At 40.1% G+C, this 20,742-nt stretch overlaps 1 protein-coding gene across 11 annotated transcripts in view; it reads left to right on the forward strand.

Annotated features, from left to right (window-relative positions):
• NEO1 (neogenin 1) overlaps positions 1 to 19,640 on the forward strand; it is a 220,275-nt gene extending 200,635 nt beyond the window's left edge. For 8 of the 11 annotated variants that reach the window (XM_087744386.1, XM_087744387.1, XM_087744388.1 and 5 more), the window contains 8 exons: positions 3,775 to 3,843; positions 4,674 to 4,821; positions 6,608 to 6,846; positions 7,553 to 7,645; positions 11,955 to 12,113; positions 13,477 to 13,731; positions 14,067 to 14,203; positions 16,709 to 19,640. In XM_087744386.1, coding sequence (XP_087600512.1) covers positions 3,775 to 3,843; positions 4,674 to 4,821; positions 6,608 to 6,846; positions 7,553 to 7,645; positions 11,955 to 12,113; positions 13,477 to 13,731; positions 14,067 to 14,203; positions 16,709 to 16,792 — 1,184 coding nt within the window. In that variant the 3' untranslated portion in view covers positions 16,793 to 19,640. Of the gene's footprint in view, positions 1 to 3,774; positions 3,844 to 4,673; positions 4,822 to 6,607; positions 6,847 to 7,552; positions 7,646 to 11,954; positions 12,114 to 13,476; positions 13,732 to 14,066; positions 14,208 to 16,708 lie in introns of all 11 variants that reach the window. The other 3 variants (XM_087744395.1, XM_087744397.1, XM_087744390.1) reach the window with 2 other exon arrangements.
• The last annotated feature ends 1,102 nt before the right edge of the window (positions 19,641 to 20,742 follow it).

Raw genomic sequence — 20,742 nt, forward strand, 5'->3', positions numbered from 1 at the left:
ATTAGTGCTCAATTGCAAGTGGAAGGGAATAGGGGAAGATTGAAAGCTTTTGTGTAAAAGTTGCTGGTTTCTGTTCTGCACTATTCTAACCTCATTTCAGTAGATAACTAAATCTTCTCATCTGTCGTTATCATCCTAAGGTATCATATTCTTCTAGTAACAATTTGATTACTTTGTATCACATTATATAATTTATACATCATAAAACCCTATATAAAATCCAAGAGAGTTTTGTTTCAGAATTCCTATAAGAACACTCGGAGATTATAAATCATGGCAGTAAGTTAAATGTAGAAAAAGGAGAACACGAGCTGAAGAGCAGAAAAGCCTGCTCTGTGACACTATCACTGAATTGCAGAGCTGTGTCTTTCAGGAAATAGTAGGCAAGTTATTCAAGACTGGGAAGGAACAAAACTACAATGGGATTGACTCTCTGGCCTTAGTGGTTCTGTCTTTTTTTTTCTCTCCTTTAATGTTTTTCTTCTGTATTAAGCACACTATATTGTTTCTACAGACACTTTTATAGCACAGAGCTTGTATTAGGAGAAGTTAGTGGCTGTTGCTGTCAGGCTTCAAGGAGTTGTGCTGGCCTAGTACAAAAGCCAAGGTTAAGGCATCTAATCCTAGGAAAACTATCCTAAAGTAACACAAAGTTAAAATACGTTGTCTGGCTGCAGATACCTAATGGGTAACATGGGGACGACAAGCATTAAAAAAACAAACAAACAAACAAACAAAAAAACAAACAAACCAAAACCAACAACACCCAAAAAAACAATTTCAAGTAAATGTTATCTTAAACTGTTCCTTAATATAGAAGGAAATGGAAAACCTGAACAGCAAACTTTGTAAGATTCCAGAAAAAAGGCTGGTGTCCATACAGAAGATGCAGCATGTGCATATGCTTGTTCAGAGCATATCATGTAGAAGCAAGGCTTATGCTCCTCCCTGTTGTGGTGGTGACTAGCTGCTTCCGAGAGAGGCGATGAGTGACAGGGCTTATGCCCACATAAATTGCAGAGAAGAGTCAGGTCATCTTTCAGGTTGCACTGCTTAAGAGATGAGCTCCCCAGAATTTAAAGGCTAAACTGTTGATCCCTGGTTTCAGGAATTAGATACCGAGAAGCGTCTTGGTTAGGTACCTAAATTTCATCATATTTTGAAAACTGGACTTTGTATCTTGTAGTTACCTTTACGTTTTTGGAAATGTGTAGACACTGACACCACACAGTCGGTGCCAGTGTCAGGCATCCCTGAGCTGCCACGCTCTACGAGGATTGTGCGCAGGTAGTTATTCCCAAGGATGTCTACACCCTTTGGAAATACGACTGCTTGCCAGAACACTGCTTCCTCCGTGTCACTGCCTTCCAGTGTTTTTATCATCTAAATATGATTTATATACTTTGCCATATATACACACACATATGGGGGGGGGGGGGTATATAAAATCTGCAGTTGGCCATGTGAGTATATACATTGCTCAGGGAGCGCAGAGCCCGTGATAAACTGCAGCGACTCAGTGTGTTACACCCATAGGTACCACATGATCCCTGTTGGTCTGTGCAGGTGACTTTGTATATCTTATTATCTAAACCATTATTTTATGTCATCTGTTAACTTCAGCAGCAATTATTTTAATTTTCTTCACGGTGTTATTAAGGATATTGAATTACACTTGGCCAAGCACAGGTCTTTGCAGAACTCATTAGAAATATCCCTCGTGAATAATGATTCTGCAATTATAATTCTTATTCTTATCAGTTAATTAGTTGTTAATCTGTGCCACATTGCTTTTTTATTATGCTATTTTTAACAAAGCATTGTACAGTACTCAGTAAAATGTTTTATGGAAGTCTAAATATAGTATGTCTGCATAGTTACTGTTACCAACCAAACTTATAGTCTGACATTTAGTATGTTTGAAAATACCTGTTTTCAATAAAACAGGAAGATGGGCATAAAGTATGCCACCATCTCCTCTCTGTCACCTTTTCTATGATCTTGCCTATGTTAAGGCTCCAGCTGCTGCACTAAAAATGCGTAGGGTGTCTGTTTGTCCTTCTAAAATATTGTCAGTTATTTCTATTCCCCCCTTCTCTTGCACCTTCTCTGGTGCTCCAACTTCTCTTCAGCGCCAGTTTCAGTGATTCAGAGAATCCATCTAGGGTTTTTTTCATGTCTTTTCAGTGTAAGTTATCTGGTCATACAGATGAAAACGTATTAAATACAAGCTGTTTAAAATTCTGTTAAATTACTTCATTGCTGCTGCAAAATTATTAGTCCAGTACTTCCAAAAGAGAACACATTTTCACTGAATGCAGTGTCCTCTCTAGACTGGCAGGTGCAATAAGTCTTTTTCATTATAGATTTGTCCTGCAATACGTCTTTTCCATTATTTTAGACTACATCTAACTCCTCACTGTATACATGTAATATTCTTCCTTCTTTTCTTTCTCAGGGCTCAATCAGTATTCCTGCTGGTATCTTTTGCTTTTTTTACCAGTTGTCTTTATTTCACAGTGACTAATTTACAGGCTTTGACTTTAGGTTCACAATTTCCATTTGTTCGCATCCTTTAACACTTATTACTTCTTGATTAGAGTGGATTTTTAACTGAGAAAATCCTTCTGATTGTGAAGCTGCCGAATTGGCAGACTTTTGCTTTTTGTGGTTTTGGCTTTTTGTGCATAACAGTGTAAAAATCTGCAAGGTATGATGGATTCCTGTAACAAGAGGAATGTTGTTCTTTGCATCTTTCTGTATGTTTCCCCTACTACAGTATTTTTAGCATTCATGATAATTTAGCATTAGTGCATTTTAATGAAAACACAGAATTGAAAGAACCAGGGGGTTTGTGTATCTTTATCTGCTGGAAGCATTCTGCTAACTCAGGAGAGGTCTTAACATTAGAGGTGAACTTGTGGCTTCATGTGTCTTGCTGTGGCAGCAAGTGATCTAAATTAGACCTGAATAATGCAAGGAGAAGTACTTGTTAGAGTAAAAAGAGGACAGCATTTCAGTTGGTAGGTCAGCTCCTACATTTAGCACCTAGGAGCCCACTAGCAGTACCTAAGGTTCAGGAGGGGCTGTGTAATTTGCCTCAGTTTGTAATAATTGAGGTACAAAGATGTTTACTTCCATTGCCAGCCTATAAACATAAAGCTTTGAAACTAATTAACTTGTTTCCCCAGATTTCACCAAAAATATTTTTGTGATACTTCATTGTCACTTGTGGCAAAGGTGAAACAAACAGAAAAGAATGGGGAGAAGTTGAAAGCAAGTTTTTAGGGATAGGCAGGGACTTAATATTACGTTTACTGTGCTTCTGATCTTCCACTTATTTCCAGTCTTCCATACTGTAATTAGGTATTAGGAAAAGAAACCTGTATAATTACTGTTTTAAGATGATTAACTGTCTGTACAAGTGTGGCAAAGCCATCTGCCATAATATATACCTATATATACCTATTACTACAAATAATTTTTATTTGTATTTTTAAAAATGAATACTAGTAGAGGCTCCTAAGGTTAGTTAGGAAAATAATAACACAGGAAACTAATTATTAAATAGCTCTTTTGAAGAAGTGGTTCTCTTCTTGGAGAAACACAGTTGTTGTTCAAAGCCAAATCATGTTGTAGGGGAGAGAAAAGGAGGAAAAAAAAATGCTCACAGTCATTCAGAGAAGTTCTGAAAGAGCTACCTTAGAAATGCTAAAGTGTGTGCTTATGTGTGTGTGTACGTATATAAAATTACCACATATACGACCTTTTCAGCTTCAGGATCTGCAGGGAAAGGAAGCCGCCCAGTGGACATAGGACCAGATTACAAACCACCACTTGGTGGTAAGTGTTGTTACAAAGCTTTTCCATTTAAATGCAGTGTCTTTTGGTGTTTCACCAGGTGATGCCATATCCTACTGAAAATACTGATTACATCTGTTCCAGTAACTTTTCCTCTTTAAGATGATAGTTGTTCCCCTTCAAGAAATTGTATCATACTTGTGTCACAGTGTTCTTGGCTACTGTGTGGTGTATATGGGAAAAATATCATCACATGCATTTACATTTTAGTCTTGATGAGCAGATCTTGTTCCCAGTTTAGTTTTAAATGGCTGCTATAGTGCACAAGCGTAAAATAAATCCAACATATTAGGAAGGAAAAAAGTAATCTTAACTCCTTCTCCTTATTAGCACTGTGCATTGTGGAAGCCTTGCCCTAAGGTAACACTCATTAGTGTTACATAAAATGTGTTTCTTTCAGAGGAAAGTGACCACTGTAGAATACTGATATCGATTCATGTGATTATGGGGTCCAAGGGGATGCCTGTAGTGCTATAGTTTTAGCAAGGTCCCAGGTTAACTCTCCTTAGAGTCTGAACTATTGCATTTTTTTATGATAACTATTTGAGTAGGGTGAACATAAATTTTTATAGACTGTTAGTTGGCAATGGATCTATAAAACATCTTACAGAGTTAACAATTGTACAGAAACACAACTGGCAAATGACAAAAAAATAAGCAAGCACTTCACTTGAAATCCTAGCAGACAAACCATCTTTCTCATTCCGCTAATCTGTATGATTCTAGAAGTCTTTGATGGGCACTGCTTGCTTTTGATGGGGATTTTTTCTGTATAATAACTAACCCCTTTCTCCCATCTCAAACTCTTACAGGCAGTAACAGTCCCCATGGAAGTCCTACTTCTCCCTTGGACAGCAACATGCTCCTTGTAATCATAGTATCTGTTGGAGTGATCACCATTGTGATAGTGGTGATAGTTGCTGTCTTCTGCACTCGTCGTACAACTTCTCACCAAAAAAAGTAAGATGTCTGGGTGGCACTTTGCCCTGTCCTACCTTTCTCACTTAATTCTGTTATTTGATCTTTTCTTTATGATGCTTTAGAGTTTATTACTTTTAAGTCTTGTGGGCTGTAGAAATTCTGTTCTGACAAGAGATCAGTAATGCAGTTTGAATTCTTGTGTTCAGAAGATAACACGCATCAATACACTAAGTTATCATGTGTGTGATGATGTTCTGTTTTTCCTAATCAGTGTTTCCGAGTATACAAACCATCAAGTTTCCAGGCAAAGTGGGGCAATGCTTTCATGTATACCTGCACTTGACCCTCTCTGAGGAGAAATTATTGGTTAAAATATTGTTTCCAAACTTGAGCCAATACAACTGTTTAGACCTGTGAGAGCTCAACAGCTCAGGTAGATTCTCACTTCTGTTCTTAGCCTGTACTTCACTGTGTGGAGTAGGTTTATGAGCTGTGCATGATAATATCCAATTTTTAGATAGATTACTGGAGTGGAATCTGAATCTGGTGCCAGACTCCTTAGAAAAATGCTCCAAAATCCAAAATGTAGGTATGTATCTGAATTCTTCCCTCATTTAAAGCATCTGAATTAAGACTACAGCAGTGATGCTTCCATTTATAGGCTCCTGAAGGTTGTTTCTGCACATTCTTTGAAGGAACTGAACAGAGCTGAAAGCTTCTTTTTAAGTTTGAAAAGACTGTTATGCAAAACAGAGTTTTAAGAAAGCAGTTAAAAGCCAGGCTTAGAAGATAATCTTCGCTTGCTTTGCTGAAGCTGAACCATCCTGCAAAAATGCAAGTTCTTCAGGAGAGGAGAGTAAGGATATGAGTGTGATGGCCTAGCAACTGGTGGATGTGCTTGGGAGAGGACAAAATTCATGGGCCTGTGCCCAAGAGACGTATTTTATTTTCAAAGAGCAGAAATAAGCCTGTGAAATCTTGCCTTTGTTTTCCCAGTTTCTAAATGCCACTTCTCTTACATGCAGCAACCCACCACCAATGAATAACCTTCTTATCTGTTTTACTCGTTCAGCTACAGTGCTCAAAGCAGGGTGCTGGCAGCACGTCTGGCTGTGGATCACCTACGTGAGAGGCTCTGTTCACTGATATTTTCAAAATTTTATTTAGTCATATCTTAGCCATTTCTAGCAAGTTGCTACCCAGAAGGGACACCTTCCTCCATCATTGCCAAAGTGAGGAGTGTGTATGGAGGGCAGTGCTGGAACTCTACATTTGAGTTTTCCAAAGTTCCATCAGGTCAGCTGTCTGCCTAACAATCAGTTTGCTGCTGCTGCTATTCCACAGCAATGAAATGTGTCTAACCTGAGCAGTGGTAAAATGAACGTTCCTGTCATTAGTCTTTAGAGTTAACCATCCTATTGGGATAATTGGCTCCTTGCACACTCCTTGTACAGCTGTTGTTTGAGGGTGGTTGTAAACCCTGGAGTACAAGCACAGCATGATTTACGTACACTTCATGTTTAGAGTATTCTCTTAATAACCGTAAGTACTGGAAACTTAATTTTTTTAATGCAAGTTTTGATTGTAGAGCACAGTTCTGCAGCATGTGGTAGCATTTGAGACAAATTTCATGGCATCAGAGTTGCAGAATATGCTTTGAGATGTCAGATGTGCTTATATGTAAAATTCAAAGCTTCCTGCCCAGTGGGTAGCTTTTGCTCAGCTGGATACAAGATCTGAAGGAAATCTCAGTGAAAATTTGCCTTTTTCAACAAGTGAAAGGAAGCCTACATCTAAGAACATTTCACTTGTTTTCCTTCCCAAGGAAACGAGCTGCCTGCAAATCAGTGAATGGGTCCCATAAGTACAAAGGCAACTCCAAAGATGTCAAGCCTCCTGACCTCTGGATTCATCATGAAAGACTGGAGCTAAAACCCATTGATAAATCTCCAGATCCCAATCCAATCATGACAGATACCCCAATCCCTCGCAACTCCCAAGACATCACCCCAGTTGATAATTCCATGGACAGCAATATCCATCAGAGGCGGAATTCCTACAGAGGTGAGCTATCAATGAGTACTTTGACCATGATGTCTAAAATCAAATACATTTTACTGTATCTGGTGAAGTGACTTTATTGACATATTATTCAGTTGCCCTTATCCTTTTTTTGTTCTTGTTTACTAAGTAGTGAATTGGTTTTGTGCCTAGTTTATAGGACACTGAAAAGGATGGATCACATGTTTTAGCGAGGAAATTGAGTGTGCAAGAGTTAAATTATGAATTTCCCTTGGTAAATACTGATTAGTAATCAGAAGGTCATTTAACAAGTGTTTAATATTAAACTGTTGAGAGATGTGTGACATCTTTTTCAGCAGTCAAACACACAATCTGGTTTTGGTGCTTTAACCAGCTACTGCTCAGCTCTTGAGGTGTGGGTGAGTTTTCACTCGGTGAGTGGTGAACTTGTTAATCCAGCATGTCTTACCCAGATGTGTGACTCTCTTACTGCCACTCATTGCCCAGAGCTGCACTGCCAGAGGTTTGTGTTTGCATTATGGCCTGGAGAGTTTCTCCAGTGCCCCTGTCTGTCCTCTTTTCCACCTTCTAGTGAAAGACAAAAGAGCTGCTTTTATCAATTCTGAGTCACAAAACTGCTTACAAACAGGACAGCCCAGAAATAGAGAGAGGAGGATTGAAATCATCTAGTATGGTATCACAGAAGTCTTGCTGCAATGGTAAATAACCTTCAGTATTTTTCCTTCAGGGCATGAGTCAGAGGATAGCATGTCCACACTGGCAGGAAGAAGGGGGATGAGGCCCAAGATGATGATGCCTTTTGATTCTCAGCCACCTCAGCGTAAGTCAACAGCCCACCTACCAGCTGGCTTTGAACTGCGAGCACCCAAACAAGCCACGCTGATACTCTATGCACAGGCACACGCACTCACATATGGCCTTCCTACTTACTTCTCCTAAGTAATTCTGTCATACCTGCAGTGGAAGCAGTTCAAAGAGGGCATCCTGAATCCCTTACCATGAAGGCAGCGTATGAATTTATGCAAAATGCAGTAGTGGCTCAGGAGCAGCTTCAGAAACAACTCAGCTGCTCATCCAGTAGGAGGGAATTAGAGAGCTGGGGCAATGGATCACCACATGTCTCAGTGCAATGCATCCCCATTTATGAGCTGATCCCCTAATTTACTGAGCAGAAGAAATGGCTCTGAACAGTGTCTATTATACGAATTTATTAGAATGTGGATAGACCACAGATAGAGGCTGAGGTTTTGTGAGTCTGGCAGAGCAGACTCTTAAATGAGGAGGACATCTGGTTTGTTATTTCTTATCTGTGTATTTCCCTATCAGTTAATGATGATTTGAGCAAAAGTGGTGAATTGAAATTTTGTTGAGGCAGTAGAAATGTATTTTAATTATTATTATGAAATATTTTAAGAATTAATATATCTAGCTTTCAAATGATGACTCTCAGATGGAAAGGGACTTGGCTAAACCTCTGAACAACTAGACTGAAACCCTGATTTGAGAACACAACTAAAAAGTACAAAAGTTAACATACAGTCACAGAAACGTGAGGCGAAATTACACAGTGCTTATCTGGTCTGAGCTTTAGACTTCCCTGAGCACTGTGTTGATATTCAGCCCTGTAGCCAAGTAACTGCTACCACAAGCTCTTGTGTTTTATTGGAATGATTTCAGGCCAGTCCATTATGTTTCAGCTTTCTAACTTTTTGCTTTATTTACCTGAAGTGAGCACTTGGTTTTCTTGGCCTCTACGTGCTTTTTCAAGTGTCCTGATGACCTGATTATCTCAGTTTGTGAATTTTTCTACTCCTTCCTTGTTTTATAACCTTTTTACGAGAGTAGTATCTTTTTTTTCTTGGTTTTAAAATAAATAGTCTGATGCTCCTTGTTTTCTCCCAGTTTTACACGTATGAGGGAGGAGTGGAGGATACAGTTTTACACTAATCATCTATACTCTGATGAGTTTCTTAACAGTTTTGTCTGCTGTCAAATACGGGTGTCTAACAAGGGACATTGCAGCTATTGGATTCTGATGGTTTCCTGTCCCATGCCAGGTGCTGGAATGTCCAGCACCTGTCTGAATCCATTGATTCAGGCCCGTGTGACCCCGTAACAAATTCAGACTGCAGTAAGTCTTCCTTTGCACACTTCTGAGTGTTTTTTCTCTAAATGGGATGCAGCATTGGATACACATAGCATAAGATAAACTCATATAGGAGCCAGTGCTGAAGTGTGCTGAGTGCTCCACAGAAACAGCGTAGCAAAGTACCCCTCATACTATGTTATTCAGTGAGAAAGATACTCAGTGACTTACATGATCAGTCCTACATAGGATGAAAAGATGTACAGTTGACACAAGTGATACAGTGGTGATAAATATTTTAGGGAGGTAGTATGTTCCAGTTCTACTTTTTGATGGCATTCAAGCTGATGTGATAATGCGGGCAGATATAGTTGTGGATATCATTTTCCCTTGCAGCCCTAACCCAGCTGTGACATCCCTTTTTGATACCAGTCCCGCTCTATTCGCTTGAAAAGCCTATCTGTTTTCCCCCTCTTTATTAGGTATTGCCTTGCCCAGAAAGAAGGAAACAGACACAGCCACAGCTGGCTCGGCGTGACAGGTTAGCATGATGCACTAAATGTCAGGAAGGACAATGTAAGGTCTTCTGGTGCCTTAGGGCTTCAGATTGCTTTTGTGACTTTGTTTGGCTTTTTATCCTGTCTGCCAAAGCTCTGAGGGCTTCCAACTGCAGGTTTCTATTTTATAGTAAGCGGAAACATTAATGTAATGTCTTTAGATACCTTTTTGCAGAAGCTACACAGAAAACTGACACTGTTACATGAGGCCCTTTCCCAGCAAGCAACACAGAAGCCAGGACCGTTTCGTGTGTTTAAGTCTGTGCCTGCAGATACCTTCCTATTGTGTTTTTTTTTCCCCTCACTGTAGTATTCAAATCTAGTTACTTACCTTTTAAATACTAAATTATCCTAATTTAGTATGTTCAATTTTAGTATAATTTACAGTAATGCAACAGGAATGGTGTATGCCTGGTTAGTTCCTTCTTTGACAACTGGAAAACCAAGATTCTGGAAGGATATTAGGAAGTAAAGGGCTATTTCTTTCTTAACACACCACATTTCTCTTTATCCAGTTCTTCATCTGAACTTTTCTCTTCCTTGAAATTAAACTGTGCATCGTGATCTTCATTAAGAGCGGTGGTACAACACACTGATTTTTGACCTGTAAAGCTATACATGCTTTAGGTCTGATAAACCAGCAAATTATTAGCAAAACCCAGCAGTTTAAGCTGGATGGCTCGGTGGCAGGGTAAACTTTCTGGGGACATGGCTCTTCACTGGATCAGGTTTTCCCCACTTGCTCACCATATTCTGGTTTGGGTAGTGTTTCACAGCTGCTACGATTTTGTGTTCTTCTCCCCATCTCCAAGCTTTTAAGAAATGTCTAGAAAAGTGTAGTGTATGTGCATGATTTTCTGTTGTGGTTGCAAAAACGTGAAGGCAGTCTTTTGTAGTAACATGCGTTGTATTTGATAGTGATTGAAATGCTTGCTGAAACACAGGTGTAGACTAGTGTTTTCTACAAATAGGAGTAATTAAAATGTTTATGTCTGTAAAATTTTACGCCTTAAAATCTTTATGCTTCCTACCTTGCTGACACGTAAGAGAACTCCTGGTGTCTCTGGCTGTCGCTTCTGCCCAGATTTCTGATGGCCAAGCTTTTGTGGGTTATTCCTCCATTTGCCAGTTCCCTGCAAGATAAAGTGGCATTTTAATCTTGCTTGAAGCTCTTGGTGAGAATATCTGACTTTTCGCATCCCCTTGACAGCTATCTCGCAGGACTTAAATCTAGAACCTACTGATTACTCCAGATTAGAGTTCAGTTACTCTTTGTTTACAGGAGGCTGATAAAGACGTTACCTTTTTGTTGGCATAACTCAATGGGAGAGAGAAATTGTTTATTACCAATAGCTGAAAATCTCTATATTGCCTCCACTGATCAATTCACATATCATGTCCTGCTGACAGGCTGTTTCCCGGGAAATGAGGGAAGTCAGAGGGTTCAGATTTGTTTAGTCAGTCTTTGAGTTCAAACTGCGTGCATCAATGCAAGAAGTCTTAACTGAACTCACCATTATAATGATGGGTTTCTGCATCATGTCAGTCCTAGAAAGTAACTTTCAAAGGCAGCACATCTGGAGAATTTCCAGAAAAGGTTCAAACGAAAATAACCAACCACAACCTTTTTTTTTTTTTTTTTTTTCTTTATGGTGCTAATGGTAGCATTTCCCTCCTGTTTTCTGTGTTGAGACTCTTTTGGATGATTCTAAGCAATTCAGTATTTTTTTAGTCTGTCATAAGAACTAAATTCTGCGCATGCTTTGCCTCCCAGCTGGGAAGTCACTACTGGGGAGTTTGTTTTGCTGTTAGCACAAAAGGGTGAGGGCAAAGGATGATTTACATTAAGTATAAAATTCATGTGTCTCAAACAGAAAAAAGAAAACAGCAAGATAAAAAAGAGGGGAAAAAAGAAAAAGAGGCTTTTGGGTTGAGTGTATTGGAGCAGAGCTTTAATAAGGCTGCACAGAGGGAATGAATAGAGCCTTTGGTGTCTTGTCCTGCTTTGTCTTGCATTATTTAATTAACCAAAGATGCCACATTTGGTTATAATGTTAAGAAATTCAATGACAGCCAGAAGTTATTTTGGAATTTGAGCTCATATGTCCTCCTGTATTAGGTCTGACATTTATAGCGCAGCCTGAAATACATGGAAGTTCTAAAGGGAGCTGAGCTTCATGTTTCTCAAGTGTAACAGAAAGCACTTGAAAGATGCAGCCAAGAGAGATGTGCTTTCTGCACAGGAAAATGAAGAGTTCTGCCTCTTTTGGGGGTTTTGTGTCTTGGCATGGAGGGAGCTAAAGTGCTGGAGCAGGGTTGGAAAATCAGTATTGAAACATGTCATCTTGGTGTCATTGTAAATCTGCTGAGCGGTTGGCTCCGCTGTTCAGTGGCTCTGTGGGAGAAGGGAGGGATATGGTGCATTTCAGTACATGTGCATGCTTGTCTGTATGTTAAGCATTTTTCTGTCTTATATTCATTCACAGCTGTGATTAGTGCTCATCCCATCCATTCACTTGATAACCCTCACCATCATTTCCACTCCGGCAGCCTCGCTTCTCCAACTCGCAGCTATCTCCATCACCAGGTCAACCCGTGGCCGATTGGCACATCCATGTCCCATTCAGACAGGGCCAATTCCACAGGTGAGATATAAATGATCAGGTAGATTTTGCTTGTAATGGAACAATGAGTGAAACATGTGGAAATCAAAACCTGAAACTTAACTTGGTCAGTCTTCATTGTGATGTTCACAAGAGGCAGAGTGATGGGTTTAAGTGCAGACAAAAGCCTTGATAGTTTGAGTTTTCTGTAACCAGTTTCTTGTGTAGATCAGATATTGATCCTTGAGATACGTGATGAAGTCCTTTGAAAAGGAGGCTTAATGTTTTATATACAGCTTCAAACAGGACGATTCCTTATTCTGAAGCCTTCAGCTCTGGAGTCTGAAACATCAGATTAAATCTAATTTGAGCCATGTAATATGATAACTTATTTCCTTATTAGTTGTGTTTACAACGAAGAGAGGACAAAAGTCCAGACTTTGCTACTGAGAGCTGACATTAGTTAATCTTCCTGAAGCACACAGAAAATTGTGGTGATTTCTTTGCAGCGTTTTCAGGCTTGAAGCACAATCATTTGCAATAGTTTCTGTAATGTCTCCAGTGCTCTGAAAAATTCTGAAGCAACAGTATTGCTAAATTGCACGTAGGTAACATCGTGAGATGAAGCGAATTCTGAGTTTAAGGCCTACGTTTTAATTAAGGTGCCACAGCCAACAGCATTGTTGCCTGTTTCTTTATGAAAGCAATTCATGAGGCTGCAAATATACAGACAGATGATATGTTAGAGGCAGAGGTTTCCCTTGTTCTCTTCACACTGCTGAAGAGACAGTTCTCACAATCCAGATCTTTTCCTGCATGTGGTCCGACTATGATCATGATGCCCTAAATTCAAGATACCATCTCATTGTTCTCTTAAATCAGGGTGGAGCCTGCTGCAGACAAACAAGTGAAGCCTGTGATTTCATTTTAGCTTTCAGCAAGTGAAGGGATTTCAGGTCTATCTCAGAAAAAAATTTGGCTCTTCTGTATGCACTACAGCGATACATGCTTAATGTATACTTATTTAAGAATGCCAACACTGTGAAATACTCCAGGGTGAAATGGGAATGAAGATTTGTGTTCCATGCTGTTTATCAGAGGTCTTACTACATGCAGCTGTTTCAGTGCAAAACTGTTGATTTGGTATTATGCCTGTGGAATTGTTACGTTCTCAAGCTTATTTTGTTATTAGACAGCCCTTGCCTTTTCCTCAAAACAGGACAGTTACACAGAATTGGTGTTATTTGCTACACAGATAGTTAATCTATGAATTCACTTCTTGGCTTATAACAGCGCTCTTGGAAAAAGTGCTTGCAAACACTACTTTTGTTTCCATCTGACTACAGGGAACGTTTCTGTTAAAGAAAAGAAACCACCTTTTTTTTTTTTTTTTTGTCTGTTGTAGAATCTGTTCGAAACACACCTAGCACGGACACCATGCCAGCTTCCTCATCTCAGACGTGTGTTGACCACCAGGATCCTGAAAGCGCCACAGGGTCTTATTTGGCTAATGCGCAAGAAGAGGATTCGGCTCAGAACCTCCCTACGGCACATGTCCGTCCTTCCCACCCGCTGAAGAGCTTTGCGGTGCCAGCAGTTCCACCAGCTGGTTCCACGTATGACCCTGCGTTGCCAAGCACACCATTACTGACTCAGCAAGGTGAGCGGGGGAAAACCGGCAAGACGCGCTTGCCAAAAAGAGAAAAAGGAGATTTTAAGAATAAAATGAGAGAAGCTCCTTAAGGGGCAAGGGGTAGAGTTGGGCATCAAAGGAAATATGAGAGAGGCTGGAGCGAATTTTGTTGGTATAATTTTCAAGTCCCTGTTCTTTTATGTACATAGATAAACTGAACAAAATTTCAAACAGCACTCCATAATTTGAAGTGTTCATTTTCCTCTAATAGCATCCTTTTTATTCTCCTACTTTCAAGAGACTTCTGAATAGGCAAAAGAACTAGTTAACTGAGGCATAACTATATAACAATTTGTTTTAAGCTCCTAACCATCCAGTTCACTCGGTGAAGACTGCGTCAATTGGGACTTTAGGAAGAACTCGACCTCCTATGCCAGTGGTAGTTCCCAGTGCCCCTGATGTGCAGGAGACCACCAGGATGCTTGAGGACTCGGAAGGCGTAGGTACTCTTACACTGCCAGTGGCTTTCTTTGGCAGTGTTTGTCAAACTGTGGTGAATCTCTCTTTATATGATACTTGTAAACTTTATTAATGTCCGCACAGAGACTTTCAAAGGCAGAGGATAATGAGGCTTCTGCCTTCCACCAAGTGCCATTGCCTGTTAACCCATATAAAAATATCTAGTGCAAATACCTTCTACACAAGGCAGTAAATTCAGAGAATAAGCACTTAAATTGCAAGTACTAGTAGTGCCTTCTAAATCTGAAAATTACTTAAGAGCATACCTTTATTCCTAATCACACAACACTAAACAGATGCGGTGCTTCCATCTATTCCAGTCTACAAGGCCCACTCAGTCAAAAACTGAAAAACCTTTGGCAGCATTTTGGCTGAACTGAGGCTATTAGCTGAACATAGAGTAATGTTCTCTGAGATTTCCATTCTTGACTGATGCTCAGTGCTTCTGGTTTCTGCTAGCCTATCACAATTACAAGAAGAGGAGATTAAAGACAGATAGCATCTATAGCAGTAGTCTTTTCATTCTTTACAGTATGTAGCGCCTAATGGAGCTTTGGTTTATGACTTGGGCTTCTATATGCAGGCTTCCATACTGGAGCTGTAGGAATGCCCTGCACATCTGTTTTTTGCCTGCTTATCTTGATGTAAAGAGCATCTTTGTTCCCAGAGCTGAAGGCCTCCAACAGTGCTGTTTGCTCTTCTGTACAGCTTAAGACGTTGCGTTCATGCTCGCTTTGAGATGTCATTTATTTCTGTCTGGTTTGCAAGCACACTGTGCCTGGATCCTATTAAAGTCATGCGGCTGCAGCTTCCTGTGCTGCTGCAGAGCATCCAAAGTGTCACTGCAGATGGAAAATGTGGCATTAATGCCAAAATGTTTAAAGCCATCAGCCCAAGTATGTTTTTAGATACTTGTATGAAAGTGTTCTGACTTTCTGGGAAAAATGCAACTGTTGGGCTTCTTTGGAAATAGCTTTTAAGAAGTGAGGATGTTTTGGGTGTCAGGCACTGGAAGAGCTGTTTCCTTTCAAACTGCAAGCCAAGAAGTTATTGTATTAGCTATTTTATTACTGCTACAGGAAATGCTTATTTTGAATTATTTTTTCTTTTTTTTTCTTGTTTCCATATTGTCCTTTCCTTTTGTCACATTGTTTTTGTCACGCTCCTGATTTTATTTCTGTATGCACTCGTCTAGCAACTCTATGCATGCTTGATTTGGTGCCCTTCTGTCTAGTTGTCACTCCTACTTTATTCTTTTTTTTGGTTGGTACCGGTACCACAAATATACTCAGTTTATTCATCAACAAATTTGTAATATTTAAATATAGCCATTAATAAATTAGTACAATATAAAGTCACTACAGGACACTAAATGCTAGTTAAATTATGAGTTTTAAAAATTAGGATTAGATAGTGATTTGAATTGATTCTGCTTTTTTATGAGAGCCTGTAGGAATGAGTATGAGAACTTCCAGCTCACTGCTATTTATCATTGTCAATAGTTGGCAGCTAATGCGTTAGACACGGGACAGAGGCAACTTTTCTGGTACAACCTAGATTGCATGGTAAACTGGAAAGTGCCTGCTGCATTCACTGCTGTTTAAATGAAAGAAAAGGTTTGTATCTAGAAGCAAAGGCAGTGAGATCTCAGGCAGGGTTGAGGGCTCCACTCTGGGAAGGACTCCAGTTGTACAGTATGCAATCAGCTGAGCGGTAGCTTTAATATTAGACTCTAGCCAGAAGGTCTAATAATGGACCTTAAATATATACAGCAGAAACGGTCACGTTGGGAGTTCTGTTGCTTCTGATTTGGCATTAGCAGAGCTGGTATTGGAATACCACGTGCAGCCTGGCTTACCTTCTCTGAAAACCGTGCTGAGAGAGTGAAGAGGGTTTGGAGAAATGCTCCAAGAACATAAAGGGCTGAAAACTACATAGTACTGGGAAAGACTTGGTCAGCTTAGAAAAGGTTTTGAGATGAACTACTTCATGGTATCTATCTACATATATGAGCAGCTATCGTAATTCTGTTATCAATGCAATGTAGATGAAGCTGGACAATTGAGGCTAAAAATGGAGTATGATCTTTAGCAAGCATAATGATTCGCAAAACAGTTTTATTGAAGCAATTCCTTCGACCTTTTTTTTCCAGTTAAGCTGGGAAGATTTTTCTAAAATATCTGCTTTTGTTCAAAGGAAGCTGTTCTCTTGAAGCAGGAATTGATACAAGGAAAGGAGATAAGGTGATCACAGTCTTAAAAATCAGTGAAACTATGAATCACTATTGCAAAAAGATCTGCACTTAAAATAGAGAGTTGTTTGAAGTTATTAATTCCTATAACTGTTGATAAATCTGCTTCTGCTTATTCATGTGTCAGGGTCACAATCTACAGCAGAATCACTGACCATTTCTTCTTATTTCTTATTCTGTCCCTCTTTAAAGAAAGCAAGTCACCTTGTCAATAACTTTTTACATCTCCCACAGAATTATGAACCGGATGAGCTGACCAAAGAGATGGCCCACCTGGAAGGACTTATGAAGGACCTTAATGCCATCACTACAGCATGACCACCTTCACCAGGACATGACTCCAGACAGTTTCACAAGTCTTGGGACTCAGCCTTGGAACACAAGGAATTGTACAGAGAAAGAAAAAAAAAAAAAGAGAGAAAAAACAGAAAGAGGGACAGCACATGAGAGCATACACAGAAAGCAAACAAAGCAACCAGTGCATTTGTGCTACAGCTGGTCAAAAAGAGATGACCTTTCTTGTCATCATCTTGCAATGAAGTCATTGCCAAGTTGAATTCCATTTACCTGCTGAGACCATGCAGGATGGGACGCATCAGGCTGAAATCTAGCATCCAGACAAAAGGAAAAAAGTGGACTTCACCTTTTTTTTTTTTTTTTTCTGGTCAGGTTTTGTCTCAGTGGTGTGATTGCCCTGCCTTTTCAGTGTTGGACATTCGCATTTATGTACAATTTTATTTGTGTTTTTATTTTATCTTTTTTTATAAAAAGGAAAAAATATTGTAATCAAAAAAAAAAAAGGGATAAACTGTTGTTTTCCACAGCCTAGACTGACGTTTGACTGCTTGTTCTATTGTGTATGAAAATTCATTGCCAGCGTGGGTTGTTCTGTTTTGTTTTTTATTCTGCGTATAATTACGTCCCCTTCTGGCAGTTAATCCATGGCCTTTTGGGATGCTGCACTGCTATTTGTAAGCTTTTTTTATTATTTTTATATTATAATTATTAAAAGCCTGACTTTCTCCTCTCATCACTGTGAGATTACCAGTCTGTTTGAATTGAAATGTAATTTGAAAGGCTTGTTTGTCGCTTTTTGTGCAGTTTCAATATTTTGAGTGGGGAAAAGTAGATGGGGAAGGGGAGGGGATCCAGTGGGAGGTTTCATTATTGTTGTTTTCCTGTCTTTCTACATTGACTCGAAAGACTGAAGAAAATGAAAGCATCTTCTGTACCGTCCTTCCTTGTAACTACAGCATACTGTGTCTGGTTACTGAATTGCAGTGAGTCTCATTTAGAAACATAAAAAAAAAATTCCTCCTGTAAAGTAGGGTTCCTTATGTTTAGATGACACTACAGCTTATTTTGGCAACTGTGCTCTGTTTTGTTGTTGTTAGTTTAAAGATCACACCATGAAACTTTAAAGTGCAGATTGAGCGCTCATTCAGCATGGAGAACTTAGCACAGGCAGCGGTGCACAGCGCACAACACTTCTCTGCTGGTGGTGCTTAGGTTTGAGCTACCTGGACCTCCCAGAAGCAGAGAACTGTGGACCTCTTCTCATCAGCAACACACCATATCATGCTTTTGAGAACACTACGTGTCCACAGGATCCTTCAGCAGCAAGTCCGACCCCAGTGCAATTTCTCTATCCCAGGCTATTTAAACAAGAAGCCTTCTCTTAAGGATTCTTCAGAGACATAAGCAAGGCAAAAATGTATTTTTTTACACTTTTGAAACCATTTGAAAAGAAAAACAGTATTAGCGACTCAGGTGCGGTTCACATATCTGTCTAGAAAGGAAGGAAAGTTAAAAGGGAGCTCCTAGATGAGGGGAAGGAAAAGGGGTTTTGTTTTCTCCTTGTATGATTGCCTGGCTCTGCCATACTCTATGAGGAGGAATGGCATAAGAAGAGCGACTGTATTTTAGTAAAAAAAAAAAAAAAGAAAAAAAACCCAATACCCAGCTGCCTAACAAACTCATGTGCAATTTTGCTTTTAAGATGAAAGGAAACTCAGAACTTACTGGTGATTCAGATGGAGAATCAGTTCCTCCTGAGCGGTCAGATTTGTGATCTCGGAAGCTCAGCGATAACGATGGAGGATGCGCAGGTAACAGGCGTTCCAGGTGCAGGGCACTGCTGCTGTAGGCCACAGTGCCGCTGCTAGATAGCTGCACCTGTTGGAACATTAACAGGAAATACTGTAATCTGCTTAAATTTAAATTTAAAAAAAATATATATATCTTTGCTTCATTTATTTTCTGTTATCCATTTGACTAAAGCTAAAGCTCTGGGCCCGTTTTCATAGTCCTTGTCACTAAGAGAAGGGAGAGCCAATGAATCGTCCTGGAGAGCAGCAGGGGTTTGGGCTGTAGGTTTACTTCCTTTCTTTTCCTGGACTCTTTTGTGTTGTCATTTCGAGGACATTTGCTGGGCTTATTTATTAGGGCGGGGGGGGGGGGGCAGGAATCAAATGAATTGGAGCACCGTGGGCCACCTGGATAATTGATGTTTGGACTTTTAATCAATACAATGCAGGGCAAAATAAGCTACAGAATATGTACTTTAATAATAAAATACACACCCTGTCCTGAAGGGGGGGGGGGGGGGATATGTTTTCCTTTGCCTATTTTTTACCTATACCCAAAGAAATATCATCGTACATACACAGTATTCTTCGCTGGTGGGTCTTTGTGAATATTACTTATGTATAACACCATGAATATTACTATTGTCATTGAATTTGGGGAGGGGGAATATTTTTAATGATAAAACAACTGTTCAAAGTTGGTTTTTTAAGGTTAAACGAAAAAAAACATTTATTCAATTCAGTGTACAATCTGTATTGCACTTTTTCACATTTTAATGCTACGTTTTCTTACATATCCTGTGATTTTAAATTTGGAACATTGTGTATCCTTGTAGTGTCATAGTCAAGCTGTTAAGTGACAGCTTCCCTCAGAGACATTTGGGGAAAAAACCAAACCTGTACATTGTTTTATGATTTTCATGTAGAATAATTTTGAGGACTGCTGTAGACGTCTACCTTTCTGTACAATTTTTTTGCTTTTCTGTAGTATTTGCTGTATACTCTATGGCTTTTTTTAATAACTTCATGTTTATTATTTTGTATTGGACATCCAATACACTTTTTTTAATTCAATCAAATTCTGGTCTGCCTGGAGAGTTTGTTCTCTTTTTAATTATTCCTATACCTTTTTTTTTTCTTCTTAATCAGTATGGTGATGAGGTTTGGAATTTTACGTGCACCTTTTTTGTTGTGGTTTGGTAGGTTGTGTCCTCCAGAGAAAGAAGAGGAACACTTATTCCCCCCCATCGTTGTGCAGACGCCGAACACGTAGTGTCTTTGGGGCTAACTCCCCTCCATTTCAAAGCTCAATAGCACAAGTATCACCTGCTAACAAGCAAGCATCAGAAGGAAGGGTTTTGAATCAAAGTACATTTAGTAGCCTTCGTAAACCAGTGAATCACAGAAAAATACTATAATTCTTTGAATATAGCGCTTTCTGTCTATAGATTTTAAAGTGCAGTAATCGATATCCCTTATTGTTACCCTCATGCTAACTCCAGGCTCTTTCTTTCAATACTAGAGGCTCACACTGATCATCAGCCTCTTCTCTGCAAGCCAGCCACTTTCCCCAGTTACCTGTGTCCCGTGTTCTTGGGAGCATTAGACCATTCCTCATCCTGACCTCTGCAAACAGGAATACCGGCTACTGCATTGCTTTGCACCCCCTGCTCTCCCCCCCGGCCCCCCTTTGCTAATCGCATCCTTCTGTTCACTCCTTAAATTGTGCAAGCACATGGAGGTCTCGGGTGGGAACTGGACCTCAAAATTATCCTGAAGGGATGCCATGACCCTGCAGCTGGTCAGGGACTTCTCAGCCATGCTAGAATCGGTGGGGTGCGTGCACGTGTATGCGTACAGGAGAGGAAAGACATGAATCGTGAAGTTGGGAGGGTCAGAAGGGACAGCCGAGACGCAGGCCGGCAGGGTGGATACAGCAAAAACCCCTGCCCTCTGCTTACTAACCTCTAGCTTTAAAAGCAAAAGGGTATTTCTCGCTAGGTTAGTCAGTGCCGATGGTTTGCCGTGCTGTTTGCTCCCCGGATCACGGCGGGTGAAAGGGTGAGGGTTTCGGGAGGCGTGTATCCAGCAGCCCGGTTTAGGAGGGCGGGGGCTGGGGCCGCGCCGCGGGACGGGGACAGCAGAGGGCAGCGGTGCCCGCTGGTAAAGCCGCAACGCAAA

This window comes from Nipponia nippon, unplaced genomic scaffold, assembly GCF_047370975.1.
Source record: "Nipponia nippon isolate SJK-2023a ecotype South Korea unplaced genomic scaffold, ASM4737097v1 scaffold_9, whole genome shotgun sequence".
NCBI lineage: Eukaryota > Metazoa > Chordata > Aves > Pelecaniformes > Threskiornithidae > Nipponia > Nipponia nippon.